General features: G+C 42.4%; 1 protein-coding gene across 1 annotated transcript; it reads right to left on the bottom strand.

Annotated features, from left to right (window-relative positions):
* Positions 1-76: 76 nt before the first annotated feature.
* Positions 77-19,718, bottom strand: XKR7 (XK related 7). The gene is made up of 3 exons (XM_072110788.1): positions 19,172-19,718; positions 10,864-11,063; positions 77-7,644 (listed from the first exon to the last, which is right to left on the bottom strand). Exons 1-3 carry the CDS (start codon positions 19,507-19,509, stop codon positions 6,692-6,694), a joined length of 1,491 nt encoding a protein of 496 aa, XP_071966889.1. The 5' UTR covers positions 19,510-19,718; the 3' UTR covers positions 77-6,691.
* Between the last annotated feature and the right edge of the window lie 3,779 nt (positions 19,719-23,497).

The raw sequence follows: 23,497 nt of genomic DNA, 5'->3' as shown, positions 1-23,497 counted from the left end.
GGATTTAGTAGCATTTCACATTTCATTATGTACTCCTTACAGTCTTCACTAAAATAAATCAAGACAGCAGAAAGAATTACTGAAATTACATTTTATTATTATTTCATGTAGCACCAAATGAAAAATATACAAAAGTTGGTGTTTACAAAAAAAGATTCCTAGAATCCTGATTTTGCCCCCAATGAAAGGGATTTTGTGCATGTTGGGGGAGAGGGGCAGACCTGTGACAACTCTGTAAGATATAGGAACCCAGGCACTACAATAAACACAAGATGTACTACAATCAGCAGCTTATATTGTTTGTCTCCCTCCATTCAGGCCTAAATAAAGATGGGGTTTGTTTATATGGACTTCACATGTTATAAAATGCATTTTTACCAATAATAAGTAGTGACTTCGCTCTCTGTGGAAATTATGCGGGCTATGTAAATTGCAACATACTAGCCGCTATTCTGATGTCAAATGGCCAGACAGACATTTTACAACTCAACAACCCACTGTGTTTTCTAAGGAATTAAATTCAGTGATGAAATGTCCATTTCCTTTTTTTCCCCCCATCTGCAATGTGCATAGAATCCCAGAAGCAACACCCTTAACATCAAATCCCAAATAAACTACCAGAAAACAGCTGAGTGTCCAGGGCAATAGTGTATAGTGAAACTAATTGTTAAATGGCTGTTCCAGTCAAATACGATAACTCGTACTATCAATTATTCTTTTTCATGGTATTCTACCGAAAAGGCAAAACTCGAGTCAGGTAGGAGTTTGCTGTTTGCTACTATAAAACGGGTTTGCAGATATTATGGATTATTTTAAGGCCATTTTAATTTGGCTCAGTTTGAGTATAATAAATTCTATTTTAGACTAATTCTACTGTGTCGGTATTGCACTATTGTGACTTCATTCCCTGACAGTGCGGACCATCTGACAAGCGGCTCTTTCTAATTTGATCCGAGTTCCTGAAGGTACATTTTGTTGGGTACACACAAACTTGAGCCCAGGAAGTGAAACTTGAAGGTCGACGTCTTCGTTTCTGCAAAACAAGATTATGGATCTTTACTCCATATGTTTTTTACCTTCAAGGTACTGTGTTTGGTTTGATATTTGTGTTTCATCCTTTAGAGGAACGTTGACCGCAGAAGGGGCTAATTCATTTTTCAGTTTTAATCTGTCATTTATTTCATACCTACACATCACAGGTTTTGAAAAAAATATTAGAATAGTTCTGTCCTTGTTCATTGGGGAGGTATTATGGTAATTATGTCGTCAGCAGAAGTGTTAGACTGTCCATAGAGAAAGTATTACATGCGTTGGCGGCAGTATTATAGTAGTTTTATTCTTGTACATGGCGTGCAGTATTATAATAGTTATATTTTCGTACATAATGGGTAGTGTGGGGCAGTTTTATAACCGTTTAATATAATAGCTTATATATACACCGTAGATTGTATTCCAGTACAGGGGTGAACCTTTCTATTAGTTATATAATTGTAAACAAGGAGCAATATTTGTTACAAAGTAACAACCACTTGTGATTCTAGGAGAAGTGGTCACTTTTCTTCCCCACAATTAGCAGCTCATACATGTTACACAGCAATAAGCCTCATTTAAAGGAAACCTACCACTTGAAGTGGCAGGTTTCAGATGGAAATACCGAGCACCAGCTCAGGGTGAGCAGGTGCCGGAGCTTATTTTTGCTAGTGTTTTAAACCGCGGTATCGCGGTTTAAAACACTATTTAAACTTTATAGCCGGCGCAGAAACCTGCCACTTCAAGTGGTAGGTTTCCTTTAAAGAGACTATAACATGTTATCCAAATATTGACTGGAACTGCCTTTTAAAGTTATTAGTTACCAAGGGATTCAATGTAAAAGGCACAAAAGTTCTGTGAGACTACTTATATAATGTACCGGTACTTGCCATAATAATCAAGAGGACTATGGATACCTGTCTTCATTACTGTAGGGTTGTTCACTTGCAAACAAACATGGATGATCTTAGAACTGATGAATTCTAGGAAGAACTCTCCTTGTACACAGATGTCATTTACAAAAATGTATACAAAAGATATAGGAGAGTTAATTTTAGACTACCATATGTTCATCACATAAACTAACTTATCTGACCAATCAGTTGCCAGTAATAGGGAGACTGCTCACATTGAAAAAGTTTATGTGTACCCACCATCAGGTGTATCCACAGTTCATGGATTCACCTTATGCCTATCAAAGTGTATAGTAAGTAGTTAAATGCCAGCCTCCATGACAAGGGTCATCCATTGCAACATTTCCTCCCCATGTGACACCTCTGAAGCAGACTGTTCTTTGGAGATGGAAATGAGCCCTCATACTTTTCAAAACCACTTGCTTTGGTGTCCAGCAAAGTTATTCTAATTTTCTAATGGAAGGTACAACTGTCTAGTGTATACAAGGTAATATTAGATTGGCCATCTATTGACAAGATGTCCACAAAAAAAGCAGCTTGAGAATGTACAGTTGGTGGCTGGAGATTACAGTGGCAGTATGTACAAAGATTATAACTCTAAGGAAAATTAATGTTTGTCTTAAAATCCCATCAAACTCACTGTAGCACCCACAAAATCAGTTTTAAGCCTAGAAGTTTTCTACAGACAGGGAAAATGATCCTACGGCTACTGATGAGCCTACCGGTAGCTTAAAAGTAAAAATAGCCCTCCAAAAGTTGATGTTTATGTCCTGGCACAGGAAACCTGGCAGTCCACTGACGAATGATCAGATGTTTGATATTATGTTTCGATGTACCATGCAAGCCACCTTATAAAGGTAGAATTACAAATTGGCTATAGAGGTGTCACATCTGTCAATGTTCTCCATGTTAATGTGAACAGTAAACTAAATTTTGGGTGTCCCTCCCCTATCAATCATGCATCTCCATATGAAGTATGGACTACTACTGTGAGTGGATGTTTGAGGATGACTGACTGCCCCTCTAATACACAATGAAAATCTGCTGACCGGAGTCTAATGTGTACGGGCGAAGAAGGGAGGGAGCTCCAGGTTGATGACTCATGGCATTCATGTATGACCATAACACTTAACATCCTTAAAATGACTGGCAAATGCAGCTCATCTGAAGTTTTTTTGCCCAGTTGGCTATTGCTTTTCCTTATTGCTATTCTACCAACACAACAAGAACAATATCCTTGCAGAGCAGTCACCTGAAAGACATAGTCCTGCAAAATGTTGCTCAAACCAAAAAACTTACCATATAAAAAGAATAAAGGTTATTTAAAAGCTGTAAACATTGCCCCCTCCCCCAACAGTGGCCTTAGTATGTACGGTATGTTAAACAGTCACTTCTCTTTATGTGCTGTATGTATGTGATCCTATAAGGGGGCTAGTTTGTGTATCACAATCACATGTGATCCTTTCGTGAGCAAAACAATGCCAAATTACACAGCACTGACAACGCCACCACCAAGAGATACCATAATCACATCAGCACTGAAGATGCCACCATGCAAAGTCACCACAATATATCAGCACTGCAGAATACATACAGAACAATTAAATGCTTTATATGAAAACGTAACAAAATGGCTTCCATGATGCACATGGCATGGGCATTGAACATAGCGCTGCTTAAAATAAGCAAGTCCCTGAAGATCATGGACAATATTATGTGCAACTAATAGGAGTAAAAGTCAGCATGGATGAGGTTACTATAACATAAGGACAGTCATGGTCACTGGCTTCTCCTACCACAAAACATTTTGGTTCCATGTTTTCCACCCATCTGTACAAATCTGTCTTATCTTATGAAAGAGAAAACAACTATGATTCATGCACATGAAGGAACATGCGGCTGTCAAGATATTCTTGGCTGTGCAACCGACAAATCAGAATAAATGAAAGCATATGTTCTGTGTCAGTTTACTGTTTTTATAGGAGAAAAGATGAAGGTAAAATTTAATAATTTATCCTGTACTGAGCCTCAGCTACATTGTCTATTATGCTCCAGAGCTGCACTCACAATTCTGCCAGTAGATTAACTGTGGACATACACTATTTTATATGGTACCGCTCTGGAGTAGAAAACAGGCTAGAACTCAGGCTAGAAAGTAAAGTAAAATGTGATCCCGAACAGTACCGAGTATAGCTCTGCAGGGTCAGTACAGGATAACATTACATTTCTATACAATAGTGCAGCTCTTGGGTGTAATACACGATGTTGCTCACGTTCATGTAAATAACACAATGGGGCACATTTACTAAGGGTCCGCAGTCGCGAATCAGTCGGGTTTTTCCCGAATATTTCCGCTTTGCGCTGTATTTCACTGGATTGTGGCGCACGCGATCGATTTGTGGCGCAATCGCGCCGACTTTCGTGCGACAGAAATCGGGGGCCGTGGCCACCGGATAACCTGAAGGATTCGGAAAAACCGCAGAATTTAAAAAGCCATTTGTGTCGCAAGATCAAGCACTCACATACACCAGAAAAAAGCAGGTGAACTTCGGCGGACCTCGGCGCAGCAGCGACACATTGTGAATATCGGCGCACGGACCTTAGTGAATCCCGGCAGAACCCGAATCAGCGTCGGAGAACCCGCCGCTGGATCGCGACTGGACCGGGTAAGTAAATGTGCCCCAATATGTGTACAAAGTGACTTTCCCCAGTTGAACAGTAAATGCAGCTCTGGAGTATAATACAGATCATGTACAGGATAAGCAAACAATGAAAAATATACAGTGAACCAGCTATCAAAATATTAAGTGCAGCTCTGGAGTATTAAGTAGAATGTCCCTGGGATCAGTACAGGATAATTAATATAATTTATTTACAAAGTGTCTTATAGATGAATTCTATACAGACAGTCCAACTTAAGGACACACAACTTAGAGATGACCCCTAGTTACAGATGGACCTCTCTGCCCACTGTGATCTCTGGTGATGCTCTATGGGTGCTTTACTTTAGTAGGCTGCAATGATCAGCTGTAAGGTGTTTGTAAGGAAGTTTTATTGATAATCCTTGTCCCCAAATTAAAAAAATCGAATTCTCATTGGGAAAAAAAAATTTGTCTGGGATTACAATTTTGAAATATACCTGTTCCAACTTACATACAAATTCAATGCAAGAACCTATCTTGTAGGTAACCCGGGGTCTGCCTCTTTGTCCATTTTGTGAGATGGGTCATGCTCAAGTCAGTTAGCAACCTCTAGTGTTTCCTGTGAAGTTGGGAGACACCCAGGACCTTTAGTACTAAAGCAGCAGGTAACAATTTATTTTACCGGGGCCTTTTCGAGTCTGTACATTTGTAAATAAGAATAAGAGGTTGTGTATTTAAAAAGTACAAACAATAACTTTTGTTGCAGACGTTAGAATGTTTATGTAGAGGCCCACAATCCCCAGCTATATGTAAACTCTCAGGTTAATAGCGTATATTGCAATAGGCAGAGGTCTAGCAAAGCTTCTGCACCCCAATACAAGCTATGACCCACATTAACTACACCTCAGGCACTAGGGTAATGTGTCATTTGAAACTAAGGCTATAAAACAAATTCAGGTATTTTACTTTATTGTCCCTAAAATTTTTCATTTCCACCATAATATAATTATATGACATCAGAGACCTTTGCTGCCTGTGAAATCCAATATATTGATGTTTCCTACTAGGACTAGTATTTGCTACTCAACTGACCTGTGATTCCGTACAATGATGTGTTACATGCCATGATGTGTGCTTTGTGAAAGTGAAAATACATTACACGGTGCCACTGTATGCGTGTCATCTGCATCACTGTTATGGAATATTGAATACTCTCCATATGATATATTGAGAATTGTAGCTTTACAGCGAACATGCCACAAGTTGGCTTAAAAGAGAGCTAATGTGTATTCCCCCATGACATTTGGTCCTATGCATTGCAACTTTGCTTAGGTAAGGCTCTTCATATTAAAGAATTTGAAAGCCCTTATCCTGATTCATAGGCTCAACCATTATACAAATACCATTACATACCCCATCGCCATTAAATACCACACAGGCAGTCATGTTCTCATAGTATGTGGAACCGACACTCCAAAAACTATCCATCATGTTAGCACCAGTCACACCAGGAGGCCTCTCTTACAGGGCACAGATGTTTTCCTATCTCATCAAGTCCTCTTGTGGATACCTCTGCCCTGTTCTAGTGCCTTTTCTCTCTTTCCACATAGTAGGATCCATCCATGGTGTAACCACTTTTTCCTTTGGTCCTCATATGTAACACACAATCTAGACTTTGGAGCTGTCTCAGAAACCTATGAAGGTCATCTCCTTTTGGCTTAAAAGCCTTAGACATGTCTTCAGCTAGAAATGTTTTGTCTGTCAACCTATTGATCTTAAGACATTGTTAAATGACAAGGTCCAGCCTGGACACAAAAGCTGCACAACCTTCAGTTGTCAATCTGGTGTTTCTGTGTTTTAAGAACAAAGAGTGCTTTTGAATACGGTTTGCTCTGCAACCACAACACAGCCCCAAAAATCTTATGGGTGTGTCCTATAAGATTGGAAAATTTCAACCATGCCACCAGTTGTCTCCTCTTCAGCCACTCTCCTGCCACTATATCCATACCAGTGTCTGTATTCCTGCCTTCCAAGACTTTGAAGACCCTCTCACCATCAGGTGATCCCCACGTCTCTTCTTCACTCAACATCTTGAGAAGGGGGAGGTCACACAGTGGTTTCATACTCAGTTACTTCTTGTGATGTTCCTACAGTTCTATACTGGACACGGGGTGTGGTTGGAGAAGTATATTCCAGGGCTAAAATGGTCTTTCGCAAACGGCGGTCTATAAAATGGGCATCCCAGGCTGGATATTTCTTGCGCGGAAGATCTATACGTATGACAGGTCCCTGCGCCCGGGGAGCACGAGTCACAGGAGTCTGAGGGACACTAGACCGAACTTGGAAAACGGGAACACAACTGTCCCTGTCACCAGGGACAAAATCCCTTTCTTGCTCTGTAGTCCGTGGTAGAGTACGTGGAAGGCTCTCTGTAGCTTCCAATTCTGGAACTCTAGAAGTGTCAGGGCCTTCTGTGAAGACACAACTACTGCTAGAGGGCCCAAACATTGGACCATTTGGATGCAGAAGACTGTAGTAAATGAGCATGAAGAAGACACCAAGCGCAAAGCTGCAAAGAACAGAACAAACAATAAGTAGAGCATAAAAGTCACTGAGCATATATTCTGGCCGATAATAATACCACAGAGCTGTGAGGACTGCGTTTTCAGACAACACGATAATGTAATAGGTAGTCATTCTACAACGTGTCCGGCCTTCACGCACATTGAACCAGCAGAAAATGTAGATAATCCCCAGCACCATGTTGTAGATGATCTCCTCCCAGCGAGACATGCAGAAGTCTGTCTCACCTTGTATAATCCAAAAAGTCATGAGACACCAGTGAGTGACAATGAAGATGCCAAAGTACAAGTGGAAGACAGAGGCAAAGAGTGAAAATGCCAACGCTCGGGCAGCAATGGTGAAGAGATGCCACAGTATCTGTACCACCGCCCCTTTGTAGGACATGGGCATCTTATCATCACGGGAATCCCTTAGAACCTTTTGGTAAGAGGCAATCATCCAGGCAAGAGACAGCAGAGAAGCAGTGGCAGAAAGACCTGAGCACAGAAAGGAGAAAGTAAAGAAGTCACCAAAACACTGAGGAATTTCATCATAGTCTGTAATACAAATATAAGCCATTCTACCCCACACCACCCCCAAGGTTGAATGCGCGGCTGGATCCCAACTCATATGTTGTTACTCAAATTTATCCACAATCCTGTAAGGAAAATGTGTCTAGCTCTACTGACTTTATCTTATTCTTCTTTACTGATGATGATGCAATTGGAAAGTAATTTTTCCAAGTGTAGGAGGAAAAACAATTAAAAACACTGGGAGAACATACAAGTTGCATGCAGATGGTTTCAATTAAACATATGGTCCTTACCAAAAGTGCACTGTAACTGGGTAAATGCAACATTTTAAAACAGAAGGAACATGTAATAATTCTAAAACACATTGGGGGAGATTTATTAATCTGTCCACAACAGAATTCTGGCGTAGTTTGCACTGAAATAAACTGTCTGCACCACATTTATAAAGGGTTTTAGACAGTTTTCTGCCTCTCCCACGGCTAGCTCGTGGCCTAGTCTTGCACCAAAAAGGTTTGTGTGCCAGAAATACTGCTGACCTGGCAGAATTGTGTCCTAAGTAAGCCAACTAATAGGAGGTGCAGAGTAGGACTAGACAGTCTTATACTAGGACAGATTTATCACCAAGCACCAGTCACTTCTATTAATCTGCTGCAGAATAAGACTGTCTAGTCTTACTCTGCACTGTCTAACCTTAGGACACTTTTATAAATCTGCCCAAAAAGTATATAACCACTTCTTCCAATCAGTCAAATTGTCTATTTAAAAATGACCTTTCACCACTTCCACCGACTCTTACACTGCATCCTTTAATAGGTGCAACTCAATGGATTTTGGCACAGTTTTTCTTCTGCACCACCATTCCCGAGCATTTAGAGGATTTAGTTTCAGCGCCCAATGTATGGATAGGCTTTAGCAGGGATGTTGTCACCCAATGGCATGACAAATTCATCATAATTTGAAACAAAATTTGAGTTTCTGGTGGAAGATATGCAGCATATCCAATTCCGGGAGTGCACCTCTTCGTTAATTGACTCTTTTCTTTGGTGCAGGGGGGAGGGAGGCAGTCTTGATAGATCTCCCTCATTATGTCTCTATAGTCAGATGGGCAGTCCAAGGCTGTCTACTGAAGTACAGGACAGTGGAGACACTAATTAACATATTGTATGCCAGTGAGAGTGCGAGCCAAAGAAAAAGATTGAAACATTTGGCTTTATGGTCAAACATTAAAAGCAGCAGATGTGTCATAATGCAGACATCAATGTTTATTCAAGTAATAAATAAAGAAGGACCTCCTGAAAGGAAAGACTTTGTTCCATCCCCCGCCAGCTCTACAGCTGCACCTCCAACTGATAACAGTTAATTATTTATTCTCAGACAATAAAGGTCAATTATGTAAGAGCTAAGTGCATGGCGCATGTCTCCTGCTACCCGTGTAGATCTTCCTGAACTGCACAGAGAAATTGTAATACAAATGCCAATGAGGTAACTATTTGTCTCAGCATGCCCAGTAGCTGGACATGTATATACAGTCATGAGAGACTGTAGGGGGGGACATTTATCATACGCCCGAGCATTGTGCAATAGTGAACAATCGCCCTGCAAAGTCCTTAAATTTAAATTCATGAATACATTACTGGCAGGGCAATTGTTCATGGATATTTCGAGATCACATGACCCTCCATCTGCAGCCATTTTATGGTCAGGAATGTCTGGCTGATGAGGTAAACAACAGGAGGCTTCACTTTACAAATCAAGAAAGCAGAGCAGAACTTTGATAGAGTTATATGGATAAACTAATATCCCGTCGCCCACACTTACACACACACAATACAAAATAAATAATTAAGGAAAAATGGACAACCCTGGCCTGGTCCCTGCTTTACAGGCAATAGGCTTTGGAAGTATGTGGTGTCAGACCCTGTGCAGGCACATATGATTACTTCACAGTGGACACAATGTGAAAAGCAGCCGAAGCAGCAATGGATGCGCCAGCATTGAAAAGCGAGTATGCAATTTTTTTCTGGCTACTGGGGGGCACAGTTATTCCTGTGCACTGTGACCAACTGATGGTGAACTGCTACTATATTCTGGAATTTGATGGCGCTATATAAAGATTGTTATTATTATTGTGGGGACACTGTAACTTGGCTAATTACAGATGGTGCAATGAAGGCGGGATATCAATATTACAATCTGTCAGAGGGTGTAATACAGAAGCAGTATAAGTTTTATAAAATAAGAAAAACTGACATTTACATTTTCAAAATTTTTGGTGTAATGGGACCAAGGATTATCAATAAGACACCTTACAGCTAATCATTGCAGCCTGGGACTATAGTAAAGCATCCAGAGACCAGAGGTCACAGTGGGCAGAGAGGACCATCTTTAACTATGGGTTGTCTGTAAGTCAGTTGTCCTTAAGTAGGGGACCGCCTGTATAGGGAATGGGTGATTTTTGTGCTGCTTTTTAAATTTATTTATTTTTTAAACTATTATTTAACTTATTTTTTACCGTCCCATTAGGGGACTTACAGTGGATATACAATATATTTCAGTATAGAAGTGATGAAGGTATCTGTCAGTCTTACTGAAAGTTTGCCTATGAGACCCAGTCTTGGACTGGACCTCATAGGTCACCGTACATGGCAGACACAGAGGTCTTTGTCTGGGGGAACCCCCCAGCACCCTGCAAACTATGTACCCTCTGTCTCCCTCCTTAGCAGCCACAATCATGCTTGATCATGGTAGTCAAGGGGTTAAACTGCCCAGTAATGAGAGATCTCCCTGCTGGGCAGAAGCAACAGAGACCAGGATGTATGTAAAAGCCAGTCTTCTGCTAAGGATCACATTGGCACACTGGCAGCGCTAATGCAGTCCCGAGGATGCAATAGATTGTCCAAATTAGCGGCCTGTTACTGCATTTGGACAATCTATTTCGTCCCATGTCACCAACCAGTTGTAAGGTTTGTAAACAAAAAAAAATATTATACAACTTGTGGAAGGAGCACTTTCCCCAAAATGCAGAGAATATAAGTGGTCGTGAGTGTGTAGATCTGACAATGTTAACTGTTTGTGTTCAAAATTTTTAGTCTATGAAGTTCTGGAGATCCTTTTAGTAGAATGGAAGTACATAAATGATGGCAGCATACATCAAAGAATGATGATTAAGAGAAAAGGACTTACCCTGTAAAGGCTCCACATGGCCTTGCTGCACCATGATGCAGAGCTGCAGGACCAGTTGGGGGGCGCTCTTTAGAAATGTCTCCAGCAGGCGCAACATACTGATATCTGCACTCTCAAACATCATGCGCCAGTAGAAATGGCGGCTCTGCTGCTCCGAGTGCCATCGGCTCTGTAGGCCCAAGTATAGAGCTCGCAAATACCTAAGAGGAGAAGAAAACAGTGACCAGTATATTACATTACCAGAAGAATGAAAGTGATGTGTATACAGGCGGTCCCCTACTTAAGAACACTCGACTTACATACGACCCCCAGTTACAGGGGTCCCCTCCTACCCTGACATCTTGGGCGTGCAGCTCCTCGTAGCTGTGCGCCCTCGTCTAGCTCTAAAAAGGGCTCTACTCACGTCCCATACATCCACCTACCACCTGTTCTACCTTTATAGGTAGAACCGTGGTGGTAGGTTCCCTTTAAGGTAGTCTTTGATACTTAATTCTCTTTCCCTCTCTAGAAACATAGTACACAGTGACTGGTATATTACTTGTAATAAATACTAATAATATACAGTGACTTTGTATCCATTACTTGTAATACAGTAATACTACACGGTGGGACAGATTTATCATTAGTGAGGCAAACTGCACTATGTACTGAAGACTGGCGCACGCTTCATTTTCCCACAGCGATTTATAAAATGAAAACTGGGCTCTGATGTTTGCATGAGTAACTAGAATTGTTTTGCTCTCAGATCCTTCTGATAAATCTCCCCCAGTGACTAGTATATTACTAGTGATAGATACTATTAGAATATTCCAAGTAATTCCCAAAGGGTGCCGGAGCTCACACTTGGGATGTAGGGGTTTCCCCCCTTGACATTGACACTCATCTCTTTCTCTACATTTCTCCACCTAGCCTACCCTTTCTTCCCTTTTTCTCCTTCTTCCCAACTAATCCTCCAGCCCCTTGCTTTTTCCTCCACCCTCCTTCCCTCACACTCGATAGTAGCCATGCCTCGTCCAGGTGGGACCTCAGACCTTAACCATAGGCTCCCTCAATGTAAAAGGACTTCATAACTCTGAAAAGCAGTTTATTCTTTTTAACTTACTCAAAGCAGAAAGATTCAAGTAGCTTTCATTCAGGAAACTCATCTTACTGAAGTGAGACTATACAATTTTAAGAATAGATGGCTCTCACACTCATACCACAGCTACACTGATGATGCTAGGTCCAGGGGCACATCTATCCTCATGGCAAATACACTTCAATGGACATTCGTGGCCTCTCGCAGTGATGGTACTGGCCGCGTGGCAATGGTCAAAGGCATAATAGCTGACAGCTTAAACAACTTTGCCTCTTTGTACCTGGGCAAGCCCAGGTCGTTTGCTCTTTTCTTGATATGGTGGACGAGTTCGCTGAGGGCACTGTGGTAATTGGCGGTGACCTTAATGTAGCACTTGACTTATACTCGAGTATATACGGTAATAGTACAAACTGTATGTAACAGAGCAAATAATACATACCGCTATTACAGAGGGACTAGTTATAGCATGTAACTGATACTGATAGTAAGCAATGACTGGTATAGAACAAGTTTTAGATACCAATAGTAAACTAGTGACTAGTGTAAAACATGTAAGATATAGCATTATCATAAAGTAACTAGTGTATTACATAGTAGATGTAGCAAAAGACAGAAAGGATGACACACTGCTAGGTTTTGCACCAAAAAATGGTCAGATGTCTAAATGTGGTAGGTACAAAAATAGCAGACATCTTACAACTTACAGACATTCAACTTTTTTTGCTACAAAAACACACACATCAGACCCTTCAAAGTTCTGATAAATCTATGTGTATGTTAAAAAAATGTAGCAACCGGATGAAGAAAACTATTAGTAACCAGATAGTGACTGGAACAACACCAACATTTTTTTTTCTTCTTTTTTCTTAAAATAATAATGTACTGAATCTCCTTATTAAAGCTATGGCCTGTTTTGGAGGTGGGCCACCTCCTTCATCAGATCTGGGTAGCTGGACAGTGAGTCTAGGTGTAGACATTTTTTGCTGTAACCAGTAATATATTACCTGTAAGTTTCCAATTGTATAGAACATGCAATAGATACTAATAGTACCCGGTCACTTGCATTTATTACATGTAATAGATGCTATTAGTTAACAGTGACTGGCATGTAGTAGATACTTATAGTCAGGGTCTGTGACGCCATCTGTGATGTCCTTTTTTCTTTGTTAGGGAATTTAAAGTGGCCCTGGAAAAAACTGTAAAAGTGGCCCCATTCTGTGGGCAGGGTCAAAACAAGTAGGCGTGGCCTTGTGATGTGGGTGAAGTTACTAAACTCCATAAAAACTAGTTATAGATGGCCTAAATCAACATGTACACTGCAGATATAGAGACTCATACTGCCTCCTTGTAAAGGAATAACACTTCTATTTTAAGAGCACACAACTTAATACTGCCATATATGTTCACTAAAAACATACTACAATACCTTCTCCAATAAACAAGAATGTAACTAGTATAATACTACTTTCCCTAAGTAAAATATATTGTAATACTGCCCCCCTATGTACAAGAATATACCTACTATAATACTGCCCCCTATGTACAAGAATATACCTACTATAATACTGCCCCCTATGTACAAGAATATAACTACTATAATAGTGCCCCCTATGTACAAGAATATAACTACTATAATACTGCCCTCTATGTACAAGAATATACCTACTATAATACTGCCCACTATGTACAAGAATATACCTACTATAATACTGCCCACTATATACAAGAATATACCTACTATAATACCCCCCCCCCTATGTACAAGAATATACCTACTATAATACTGCCCCCCTATGTACAAGAATATAACTACTATAATACTGCCCTCCATGTACAAGAATACAACTACTATAATACTGCCCACTATGTACAAGAATATACCTACTATAATACCCCCCCTATGTACAAGACTATAACTACTATAATACTGCCTCCTATGTACAAGAATGTAACTACTATAATACTGCCCCCTATGTACAAGAATGTAACTACTATAATACTGCCCCCTATGTACAAGAATGTAACTGCTATAATACTGCCCCTATGTACAAGAATGTAACTGCTATAATACTGCCCCCTATGTACAAGACTATAACTACTATAATACTTTCTTCTATGTACAAGAATAGAACTACTATAATACTGCCCTCTATGTACAGGAATATAACTACTATAATACTACCCCCTATGTACAAGAATGTAACTACTATAATACTGCCCCCTATGTACAAGAATATAACTACTATAATACTGCCCCCTATGTACAAGAATATAACTACTATAATACTGCCCCCTATGTACAAGAATGTAACTACTATAATACTGCCCCCTATGTACAAGAATGTAACTGCTATAATACTGCCCCCTATGTACAAGACTATAACTACTATAATACTTTCTTCTATGTACAAGAATAGAACTACTATAATACTGCCCTCTATGTACAGGAATATAACTACTATAATACTACCCCCTATGTACAAGAATGTAACTACTATAATACTGCCCCCTATGTACAAGAATATAACTACTATAATACTGCCCCCTATGTACAAGAATATAACTACTATAATACTGCCCCCTATGTACAAGAATGTAACTACTATAATACTGCCCCCTATGTACAAGAATGTAACTGCTATAATACTGCCCCCTATGTACAAGACTATAACTACTATAATACCCATAATGCCCATAGCCCCAGTATATAGCCAGGCAGCCCATAGCCCCAGTATATAGCCAGGCAGCCCATAGCCCCAGTATATAGCCAGGCAGCCCATAGCCCCAGTATATAGCCAGGCAGCCCATAGCCCCAGTATATAGCCAGGCAGCCCATAGCCCCAGTATATAGCCAGACAGCCCATAGCCCCAGTATATAGCCAGGCAGCCCATAGCCCCAGTATATAGCCAGACAGCCCATAGCCCCAGTATATAGCCAGACAGCCCATAGCCCCAGTATACAGCCAGGCAGCCCATAGCCCCAGAATATAGCCAGGCAGCCCATAGCCCCAGTATATAGCCAGGCAGCCCATAGCCCCAGTATATAGCCAGGCAGCCCATAGCCCCAGTATATAGCCAGGCAACCCATAGCCCCAGTTTATAGCCAGGCAACCCATAGCCCCAGTAGACAGCCCCTGCCCCAGTGTATAGACAGACATCCCATAGCCCCAGTATACAGCGCCTGCCCCAGTATACAGCCTCCTCTGGTTTAAAGGCCTGCCCCCGGTATACAGCGCCACCCCCACCGCAGTACATAAAAATAAAAACTCATGAACTCACCACTCCGACGCCCCGATGCTGCTCCCCTGCTTGATCCCAGGCCGGGCGCAGTGACAGCAACTTACGCGCCGGCGTCATACAGACCATGACGTCGGCAAACGGCTGACGTCATGGCCTGCGCAACGCTGGCCAGTACGGAGCTGACACCGCGGCCGGACTGGGATCAAGCAGGGGAGCAGCATCGGGGTGTCGGAGTGGTGAGTTCATGTGTTTTTATTTTTTCACTGGCCCCTCCAGTCCCAGACAGGCCCCGGACCGGCCCTAAACCAATCGGCCCACCGGGATTTCTCCCGGTGGGTCTTATGGCCAGTCCGCCCCTGCTTATAGTACACACACCAAATGGTGCTGTAGCAGAGTACGATGGCCCACATTTACTAAAAACAGTGCAACACTATGTGCCGTTTGCTTGTGTAGTGTGCAGAGTCATGATTTGTGGTGTATGTTCTTCATGAATCTGGCGCTTCATACACTGGCCCCGACAGAGTGCACCGGTCTTTTTTTGGTGCACCTTTAATATGGGGCATGCAACACATTTATATCGAACTTTGAATGATAATCTGGCGCACGGTCCGACTGAGCACCGGAACGCCATTTCGGTGCAGAAATTGGTGTCACATGAAGAAAAGTACAGCTGCAACAGAGAACGGTAGCGTATGACACAAATGTTGTGCGGACACTTCTTTAATACAAGTGCAAGCAGTTTGCACTGAAAAGAACGTGCAAAGTCCTACAAAAAACTGGTGCAAGGACCTTAGTAAATGTGGGCCAATGTGTTTTGAAGCAGGGAAATAATAAATCATCCCTAGCAACTAGCAATTATCATTTACAAATTATTAGTTATTACAAACCTAAATTTCACCTACCATAGTGTATCAAAAATACTTGGGCTACATGGGCAAAATATGTAGGGTATCTTGTGGTTTGAAACTCATCAAAGCAATTTACCAGTTACAATACACCAAAATAGTGACTAGTTCAGAATTTAGTTCTAGTTTTTTTTCCCCATCAGTTATTCTGAACCAAAATCAAAAGTTCAGACCACACTGAGATAAAATACAGAAATAAGAAAATATTTGTACCAGTACTGGTTTGGCTCAGAATAAATAAAAATATTGAAACAGATGTAACAGGTGGGATGTGCCTCTTATTTCATTAACAAGATCCCGTTCGCCAACTGACAAAAGACATAAGCAGATGCAGGTCCAAAGTATTTTGAAGTCGCTGCACTTTCTCATGCTCTCATGATAGTCGCAGGAGCAGGTTTTCGGCCAGAGAGAAGGTAGAAGTGGCTTATTCTATACTTCTGTCTTCTCCTTTCTTCACTGCCCAGTGCTAAAGTAGCACTATGCAGGTGATTGCCGAATCTCCAGGGGTTAATCAGAGCTGTTGGGTCTGATGATGCATCAGCCCCCACAGGTGGTTGTTTCTCCATGTAACTGGGGCTCTTAAAGATGCCCCAGTTACAGATGAAAACTTGTAAATGAAAAAATTTTAAATGAAAAAAAAAAATTGTAAATGTCCCCCAGGGGTTCTTTATGACCTCATGGGCAGGGCCGCCGATGGGGGATGGCAAACTGGACATTTGTCCCGGGTCCCCTGTCCTAAAGGGGACCCCTGCATGTGGACTTTTGTGGACAGAGGATGTATTGCTCTTTTAATGCCCAATGGTTGACTGCTCGGATGAAGATGCTTATCATTTATCTCCTGTCTATATATCGATCATCTATCTGTCTAGTTATCCATCCCCTATAATGTGTCTATTTCCTATCAATATATCTGTCTATCCAACCATTTATTTATTTTCTAGCTTTTTGTCTATTTAGCTATATATCTTCTATCTACCTATTCATATATTAATTTCCTATCTCTATTCTACTGTATATTTATCTCTCATATCTATCACACACACAAAATTTAAAAATTCTCTTTACATTATATTAAAAAAAAAAAAAATCTCCTAGTCTACATTTAAAAACTGCAAAAATATACTCTCTCACTGTGACTGGATGGGACCAATGGCGAATCTTCATGTAGGGGGTATGGGCGAGCGACCACGGCCTCCATCAGTATTTTTTTTAAAAAACATACCTCTATACTCACCTTCGGCTTCTTCTCCTTAAGGCTGCAGCCCCGACTTTTCTTCTAGCCCGGGCGCACAGACTATGACGCAGCGCTGTCGCGGTCGTGCGGCCGGGAGAGAGAAGACTGAGCTGCAGGGCCAGGAAGAAGAAGCCAAAGGTGAGTATAGAGGTTTTTCATGAGGGCCCAGCTGTTAATCAATGGGGAGAGGGGGGCATCTCTGCTGTGTACATTTCATTAATAGGGGGGCCCATCTCTGCTGCGTACATTTCATTAATAGGGGGGGCCCATCTCTGCTGCGTACATTTCATCAATTGGGGGGGGCATTTCTGCTGTGGACATTATGTAAAGGGGGCATGTAAAGGAGTCTCTGCAGTTGACATGTAAAGGGGGTCTCTGGGGGCTCTGTTGAGGACATTAAATTAAAGGGGGCTCTGCTGAGGACATTACTTTAATGAGGTGCGGTTGCTGCTGGACAAGTTATTAGAGTAGCGGCTGCATTTCCTACCCTAGGGCTTATACTTGAGTACATTTTTTTTTTGTGGTAAAATTAGGAGCCACGGCTTAAATGTGAGTATTTACAGTATGAGGGGGAGTTCAGTAGCAGGGCACAGAGCCCAGACCAACCAAGGGCAGCTTCTACATCTCCTACACTGTCTGGGAGATCTGGTCTGAACGGTTTCTTGCAGTTAGGGAATGTGATTGGCTTTCTTAAATAGATGGGTTATTAGAGCAGGATTGAAGTTCATCATTAAATTACTTTTATGAACAGCATAAGATTCAGAATATAGAGCATATAGAGTAGAAATTAAGTCCTAACATACAGACACATTTTGGTTTGGACGCTAGGGGGGCCCCAGTTGTGTGAACAGCTCAGGGCCCATAGGACTATTAATCTGCCACTGGATTGGTCATTGGTTTCTAATGTGACAAAAGATACCCAGCGTGATCAGTAATTCCCAAATATATCTTCTTTAACCAGAGCCACTCACTGGGAACAGCCATTCACCAGTAATGCCTCTGTGTACAGTTATTCTCATATCTAGTTGTAAAGTGTGACTATTACCTATGCGATTACCTATATGATTACCAAAATGACCAGTGTTATAATATCACGGATTCCAATAAGACTGGGAAAAGTATGTGTGATCTGTTGTAGCTGGTGAGGCCAGGGATGCCCAATGTGTACAGTGATTTCTATTTATCCAATAATGATCAACAAAAACAGTGATATCATCCATATCTAATGCACAATAATGACACCCACAGTACAACCAGAGAGCAGCGATATCATCTATATCTAATGCACAATAATGACACCCACAGTACGACCAGAGAGCAGCGATATCATCTATATCTAATGCACAATAATGACACCCACAGTACGACCAGAGGGCAGCGATATCATCTATATCTAATGCACAATAATGACACCCACAGTACGACCAGAGAGCAGCGATATCATCTATATCTAATGCACAATAATGACACCCACAGTACGACCAGAGAGCAGCGATATCATCTATATCTAATGCACAATAATGACACCCACAGTACGACCAGAGAGCAGCGATATCATCTATATCTAATGCACAATAATGACACCCACAGTACGACCAGAGCGCAGCGATATCATCTATATCTAATGCACAATAATGACACCCACAGTACGACCAGAGAGCAGCGATATCATCTATATCTAATGCACAATAATGACACTCACAGTACGACCAGAGAGCAGCGATATCATCTATATCTAATGCACAATAATGACACCCACAGTACAACCAGAGGGCAGTGATATCATCTATATCTAATGCACAATAATGACAACCACAGTACAACCAGAGAGCAGATGTGTAACCCTCTCACCTCCACACCTGTCCGAGCTGCAGCAGGTGGATGGAGCCCTGCATGATCCAGGCGCAGAGGCGGCAGCAGGGGCGGGTGGTGCCCGGTGAGGAGCCTCGGTCGGTGACTGCCCAGCTGAAGCTCAGGCTCTGGGTGAGGAGGGAGGGCAGCAGCACCAGCAGCACGGTGGGCCAGAAGCAGCTGAACCGGTGTCGCTGCAGGTAATCCGCCGCCAGCCACAGGTCCGACGCTCCGTCCGAGAAAAAGACGAGAAGTGCGGCCACCACCCACAGCCCGTCCCGGAGAGCGTAGCGGGGACACCGGGGAGCCACCCGGGTACCGTCCGACTCCGCCGCCATGATGGGAGGAGCCGACTTCCGGGGCCACACCCGGGACTGACTACACCCCTACCGGAGGGTGACAAATCCATCTACCGGTAAGGGGGCATCATCACCGGTTACAGGCCGGGAGGCAGCTGCCATCTGTACCTCTACCGAGGGAGTAAAGCGAAGCTCCTCAGGGGCACCATGTCCCTGATACAAGGGGAGAATTGTCATGTGACCATTACATGGAATCACGGAGCTGATAGACAATGTATCACAATGTATCTATCACTCCGCCCCCAGCCAACATTAACTCCTTCTAGTCCCTACCCAGTTATAACCCCTCTGTCCTTGTAATGTAGGGATCGGTCCCCAAGGATCGAATAATGTACACACTCCCCCAAATATCCTACTGCCAGAGACCCCCAACCACAGCCAGTACTATTCTCCACTCAAAGAGACCCCAACCATTCTAGGTGCTATTTCCTGCTGCACTGCTCCTAGAGACCCTCAACCACCCCCAGTACTATACCCTACTCAAAGAGACCTCCAACCCCCAGTACTATACCCTACTCCCAAAGACCTCCAACCGCCACCAGTACTATACCCTACACCCAGAGACCTCCAAGCACCGCAGTACTATACCCTACTCCCAGAGACCTCCAAGCACCCCAGTACTATACCCTACTCCCAGAGACCTCCAACCACCACCAGTACTATGCCCTACTCAAAGAGACCTCCAACCACCACCAGTACTATGCCCTACTCAAAGAGACCTCCAACCACCACCAGTACTATACCCTACACCCAGAGACCTCCAACCACCCCTAGTACTATACCCTACTCAAAGAGACCTCCAACCCCCAGTACTATACCCTACTCCCAGAGACATTCAACCACCACCAGTACTATACCCTACACCCAGAGACCTCCAAGCACCCCAGTACTATACCCTACTCACAGAGACCTCCAACCACACCAGTGCTATACCCTACTCTATAGAGACCTCCAACCACCCCCAGTACTATACCCTACTCCGAGAGACCTCCAACCACCACCAGTACTAAACCCTACTCCATAGAGACCTACAACCACCACCAGTGCTATACCCTACTCCCAGAGACCTCCAACAACCACCAGTGCTATACCCTACAGATACTACTACTCCCAGAGACCTCCAACCACCACCAGTACTATACCCTACAACCAGAGACATCCAAGCACCCCATTACTATACCCTACTCCCAGAGACCTCCAACCACCACCAGTACTATACCCTACCCCAGAGACCTCCAACCACCAGTACTATACCCTACACCCAGAGACCTCCAAGCACCCCATTACTATACCCTAATCCCAGAGACCTCCAACGACCAACAGTGCTATAGCCTACCCCCAGAGACCTCCAACCACCACCAGTACTATACCCTACTCCCAGAGGCCTCCAACCACCCCAATACTATACCCTACTCCCAGAGACCTCCAACCCCCACCAGTGCTATACCCTACCCCCAGAGACCTCCAACCACCACCAGTACTATACCCTACTCATAGAGACCTCCAACCACCACCAGTACTATACCCTACACCCAGAGACCTCCAACCACCACCAGTACTATACCCTACTCATAGAGACCTCCAACCACCACCAGTACTATACCCTACACCCAGAGACCTCCAAGCACCCCATTACTATACCCTACTCCCAGAGACCTCCAACCACCACCAGTACTAAACCCTACTCCATAGAGACCTCCAACCACCACCAGTACATCCCTTACTCTCAGAGACCCTCAACCACAACCAGTACTATTACCTAACCATAAAGACTCCAATCCCCCCCCCCCCCCCCAGTACTATTCCCTACTCCTAGAGACCTCCAATAACCTCCAGGACTATTCTGTACTGCCCTACTCCCAGAACCCCCCACCCCCAACCACACCCGTACTATTCCCTTCTCCTAGACCATACCATTTCTATCTCTTACTCCTATAGAAACTTCGACCACTTCTAGTATTATTCTCTGCCCTCTCTGTTCCAATGTGATTCATTGACTGAGTGTAGCTGTCCAGGGTGCTGAAGGAATCCTGCTTTCTCACACCATTTCATTCCTGGGCACATTTACATTAAGTTAACATAAGAGGGGTGCATTGACTATACAGTTATACAGGGTAGGGACATATACTGACTTTACAGGGATACTTGTACAACAGCATAGGGGGCACATTATATCAACTTTACAGTAATATGGGGACAAACTGAAAATAAAAAAATATTTAAAGGATAATTCACAATATAGTAATATTGGGGACAATGAATATTAATATGGGAACTCAAATATGGACACACACCACAAAATGCTACGTGTGGGGGCTACGTGTACCAGCCTGTACTACTAATGTAGCTATGTGTAATGTACTGTACATCTTCAATAACGTGTATAACCTATTAATATTGTTTTGGCTACATCTATCATTTAGATTTTCTCCTTCATCATCTGACTTTGTATTCATGCATGAATTGTTTTACGACTTTTTATGACTCATATTTTAGTCCTAGCCATCTCCATATATACTTAAGGAAAGTTCTCAGCAGCACACTTGTAAAAAAAATGGCGGGTGCATGCTCCCAGGGCCAGGCAAACAGGTCCTCCAAAATATGTACAAAGAAAAGAAGCAGCACTCCAACTAGATGTAGGGTGAAAAGGTGGTGTTCTTATTCCATAGTAATAAGTGGTGGCATTTTGGCTTGGTATAAGACTTTCTCAAACCGAGCTGAAACATTGCTACTTATTACTACAGAATAAAGACATTGCCTTTATAACTTATATCTACCTGTGTTGGAGAGCCGCTTTTCATTGTACATCTCCACATATGGCTCAATGGTTAGCATTACAGCCTTGCAGCGCTGCTGTCCTGGGTTCAAATCTCATCCAGGTCAACATCTGCAAAGCGTTTGTATGTTCTCTCCATGTTTGTGTAGGCTTCCTACGATTTCCTCCCAAAACACACTGGTAAGTTGATTAGATTGTGAGCCCCACGGGGACAGGGACCGATTTGGCAAGCTTTGTACAGCGCTGTAGAATCTGTGTGCGCTATATAAATAAATACATTATTATATATATTGCTGTGATAGTAAATACATACTCTTTTATTTACTTGGGCAGGGTGGTTTGGGGAATATTTAGTCCTGTAAGATTTATTCCCCTTGTTAGCATTAATTGTGCGGCAATATTTGGGTGGATTGACTACACAGTAACATTGTGAGTCTAAATTACTGTATGTTGACATAGGAGGATCCCATGTAAAGATATGACTAGTCACATACATCATACATCAGTGTTTGCTAGTTTGTTAGCTGATCACAGAGGCTTCTATACAAGCTGACCATAATGTTACTGAAAACACTGACTTGTGTTAAAGGCCGTGAATTGTACAATTATAATGAACTCAACTGTACAGTGATAACAAAATGAAATGAATAATGAATTAAATATGTGGCACAAAGTAACCACAGTACAATAAGGGGACATATTGTACAGTAAAATAGGAAGATACACCAAGTATAGTATATACCAGTTATGTGGTAGGCAATAACTGTACAGGAACACAAGAGGGTATACAATATATTAAAATTGTGTGCCATATCAATTTGCAGCAGTATGGAGGGGGTTACACTGTTGCATTGTCTGACATTTTTACTGCTCTGATTATAACTAGTCTGACTCTACTGCCAATACAAAGGAGCGAGTAAAATGATAATTACAGTCATTGTGCAGGGGCTGCAGGGAATCCACACACTGAGGCTAATTACCAAATTACTTCTCGCTCCCTTCTATTCATGTGATGTCAGCACTTCACAGCAACACAGTAGAGGGGGCAGAAGGGGTTTCTGGAGTAAGATTGTTGTGCTACCTAACATAACACTACAACAAAGTCTATCTTTCTGTGCTGTTTAATATGATTTATTGCTCCCTATTATCTGCTCCTATAGGCTTCAGAAAGTTTTAAGGGGTTGTCTGAAT

Source organism: Engystomops pustulosus, chromosome 6 (assembly GCF_040894005.1).
Source record: "Engystomops pustulosus chromosome 6, aEngPut4.maternal, whole genome shotgun sequence".
In the NCBI taxonomy this organism is placed as follows: Eukaryota; Metazoa; Chordata; class Amphibia; order Anura; family Leptodactylidae; genus Engystomops; species Engystomops pustulosus.
This window is presented reverse-complemented; position numbering and strand designations above follow the sequence as displayed.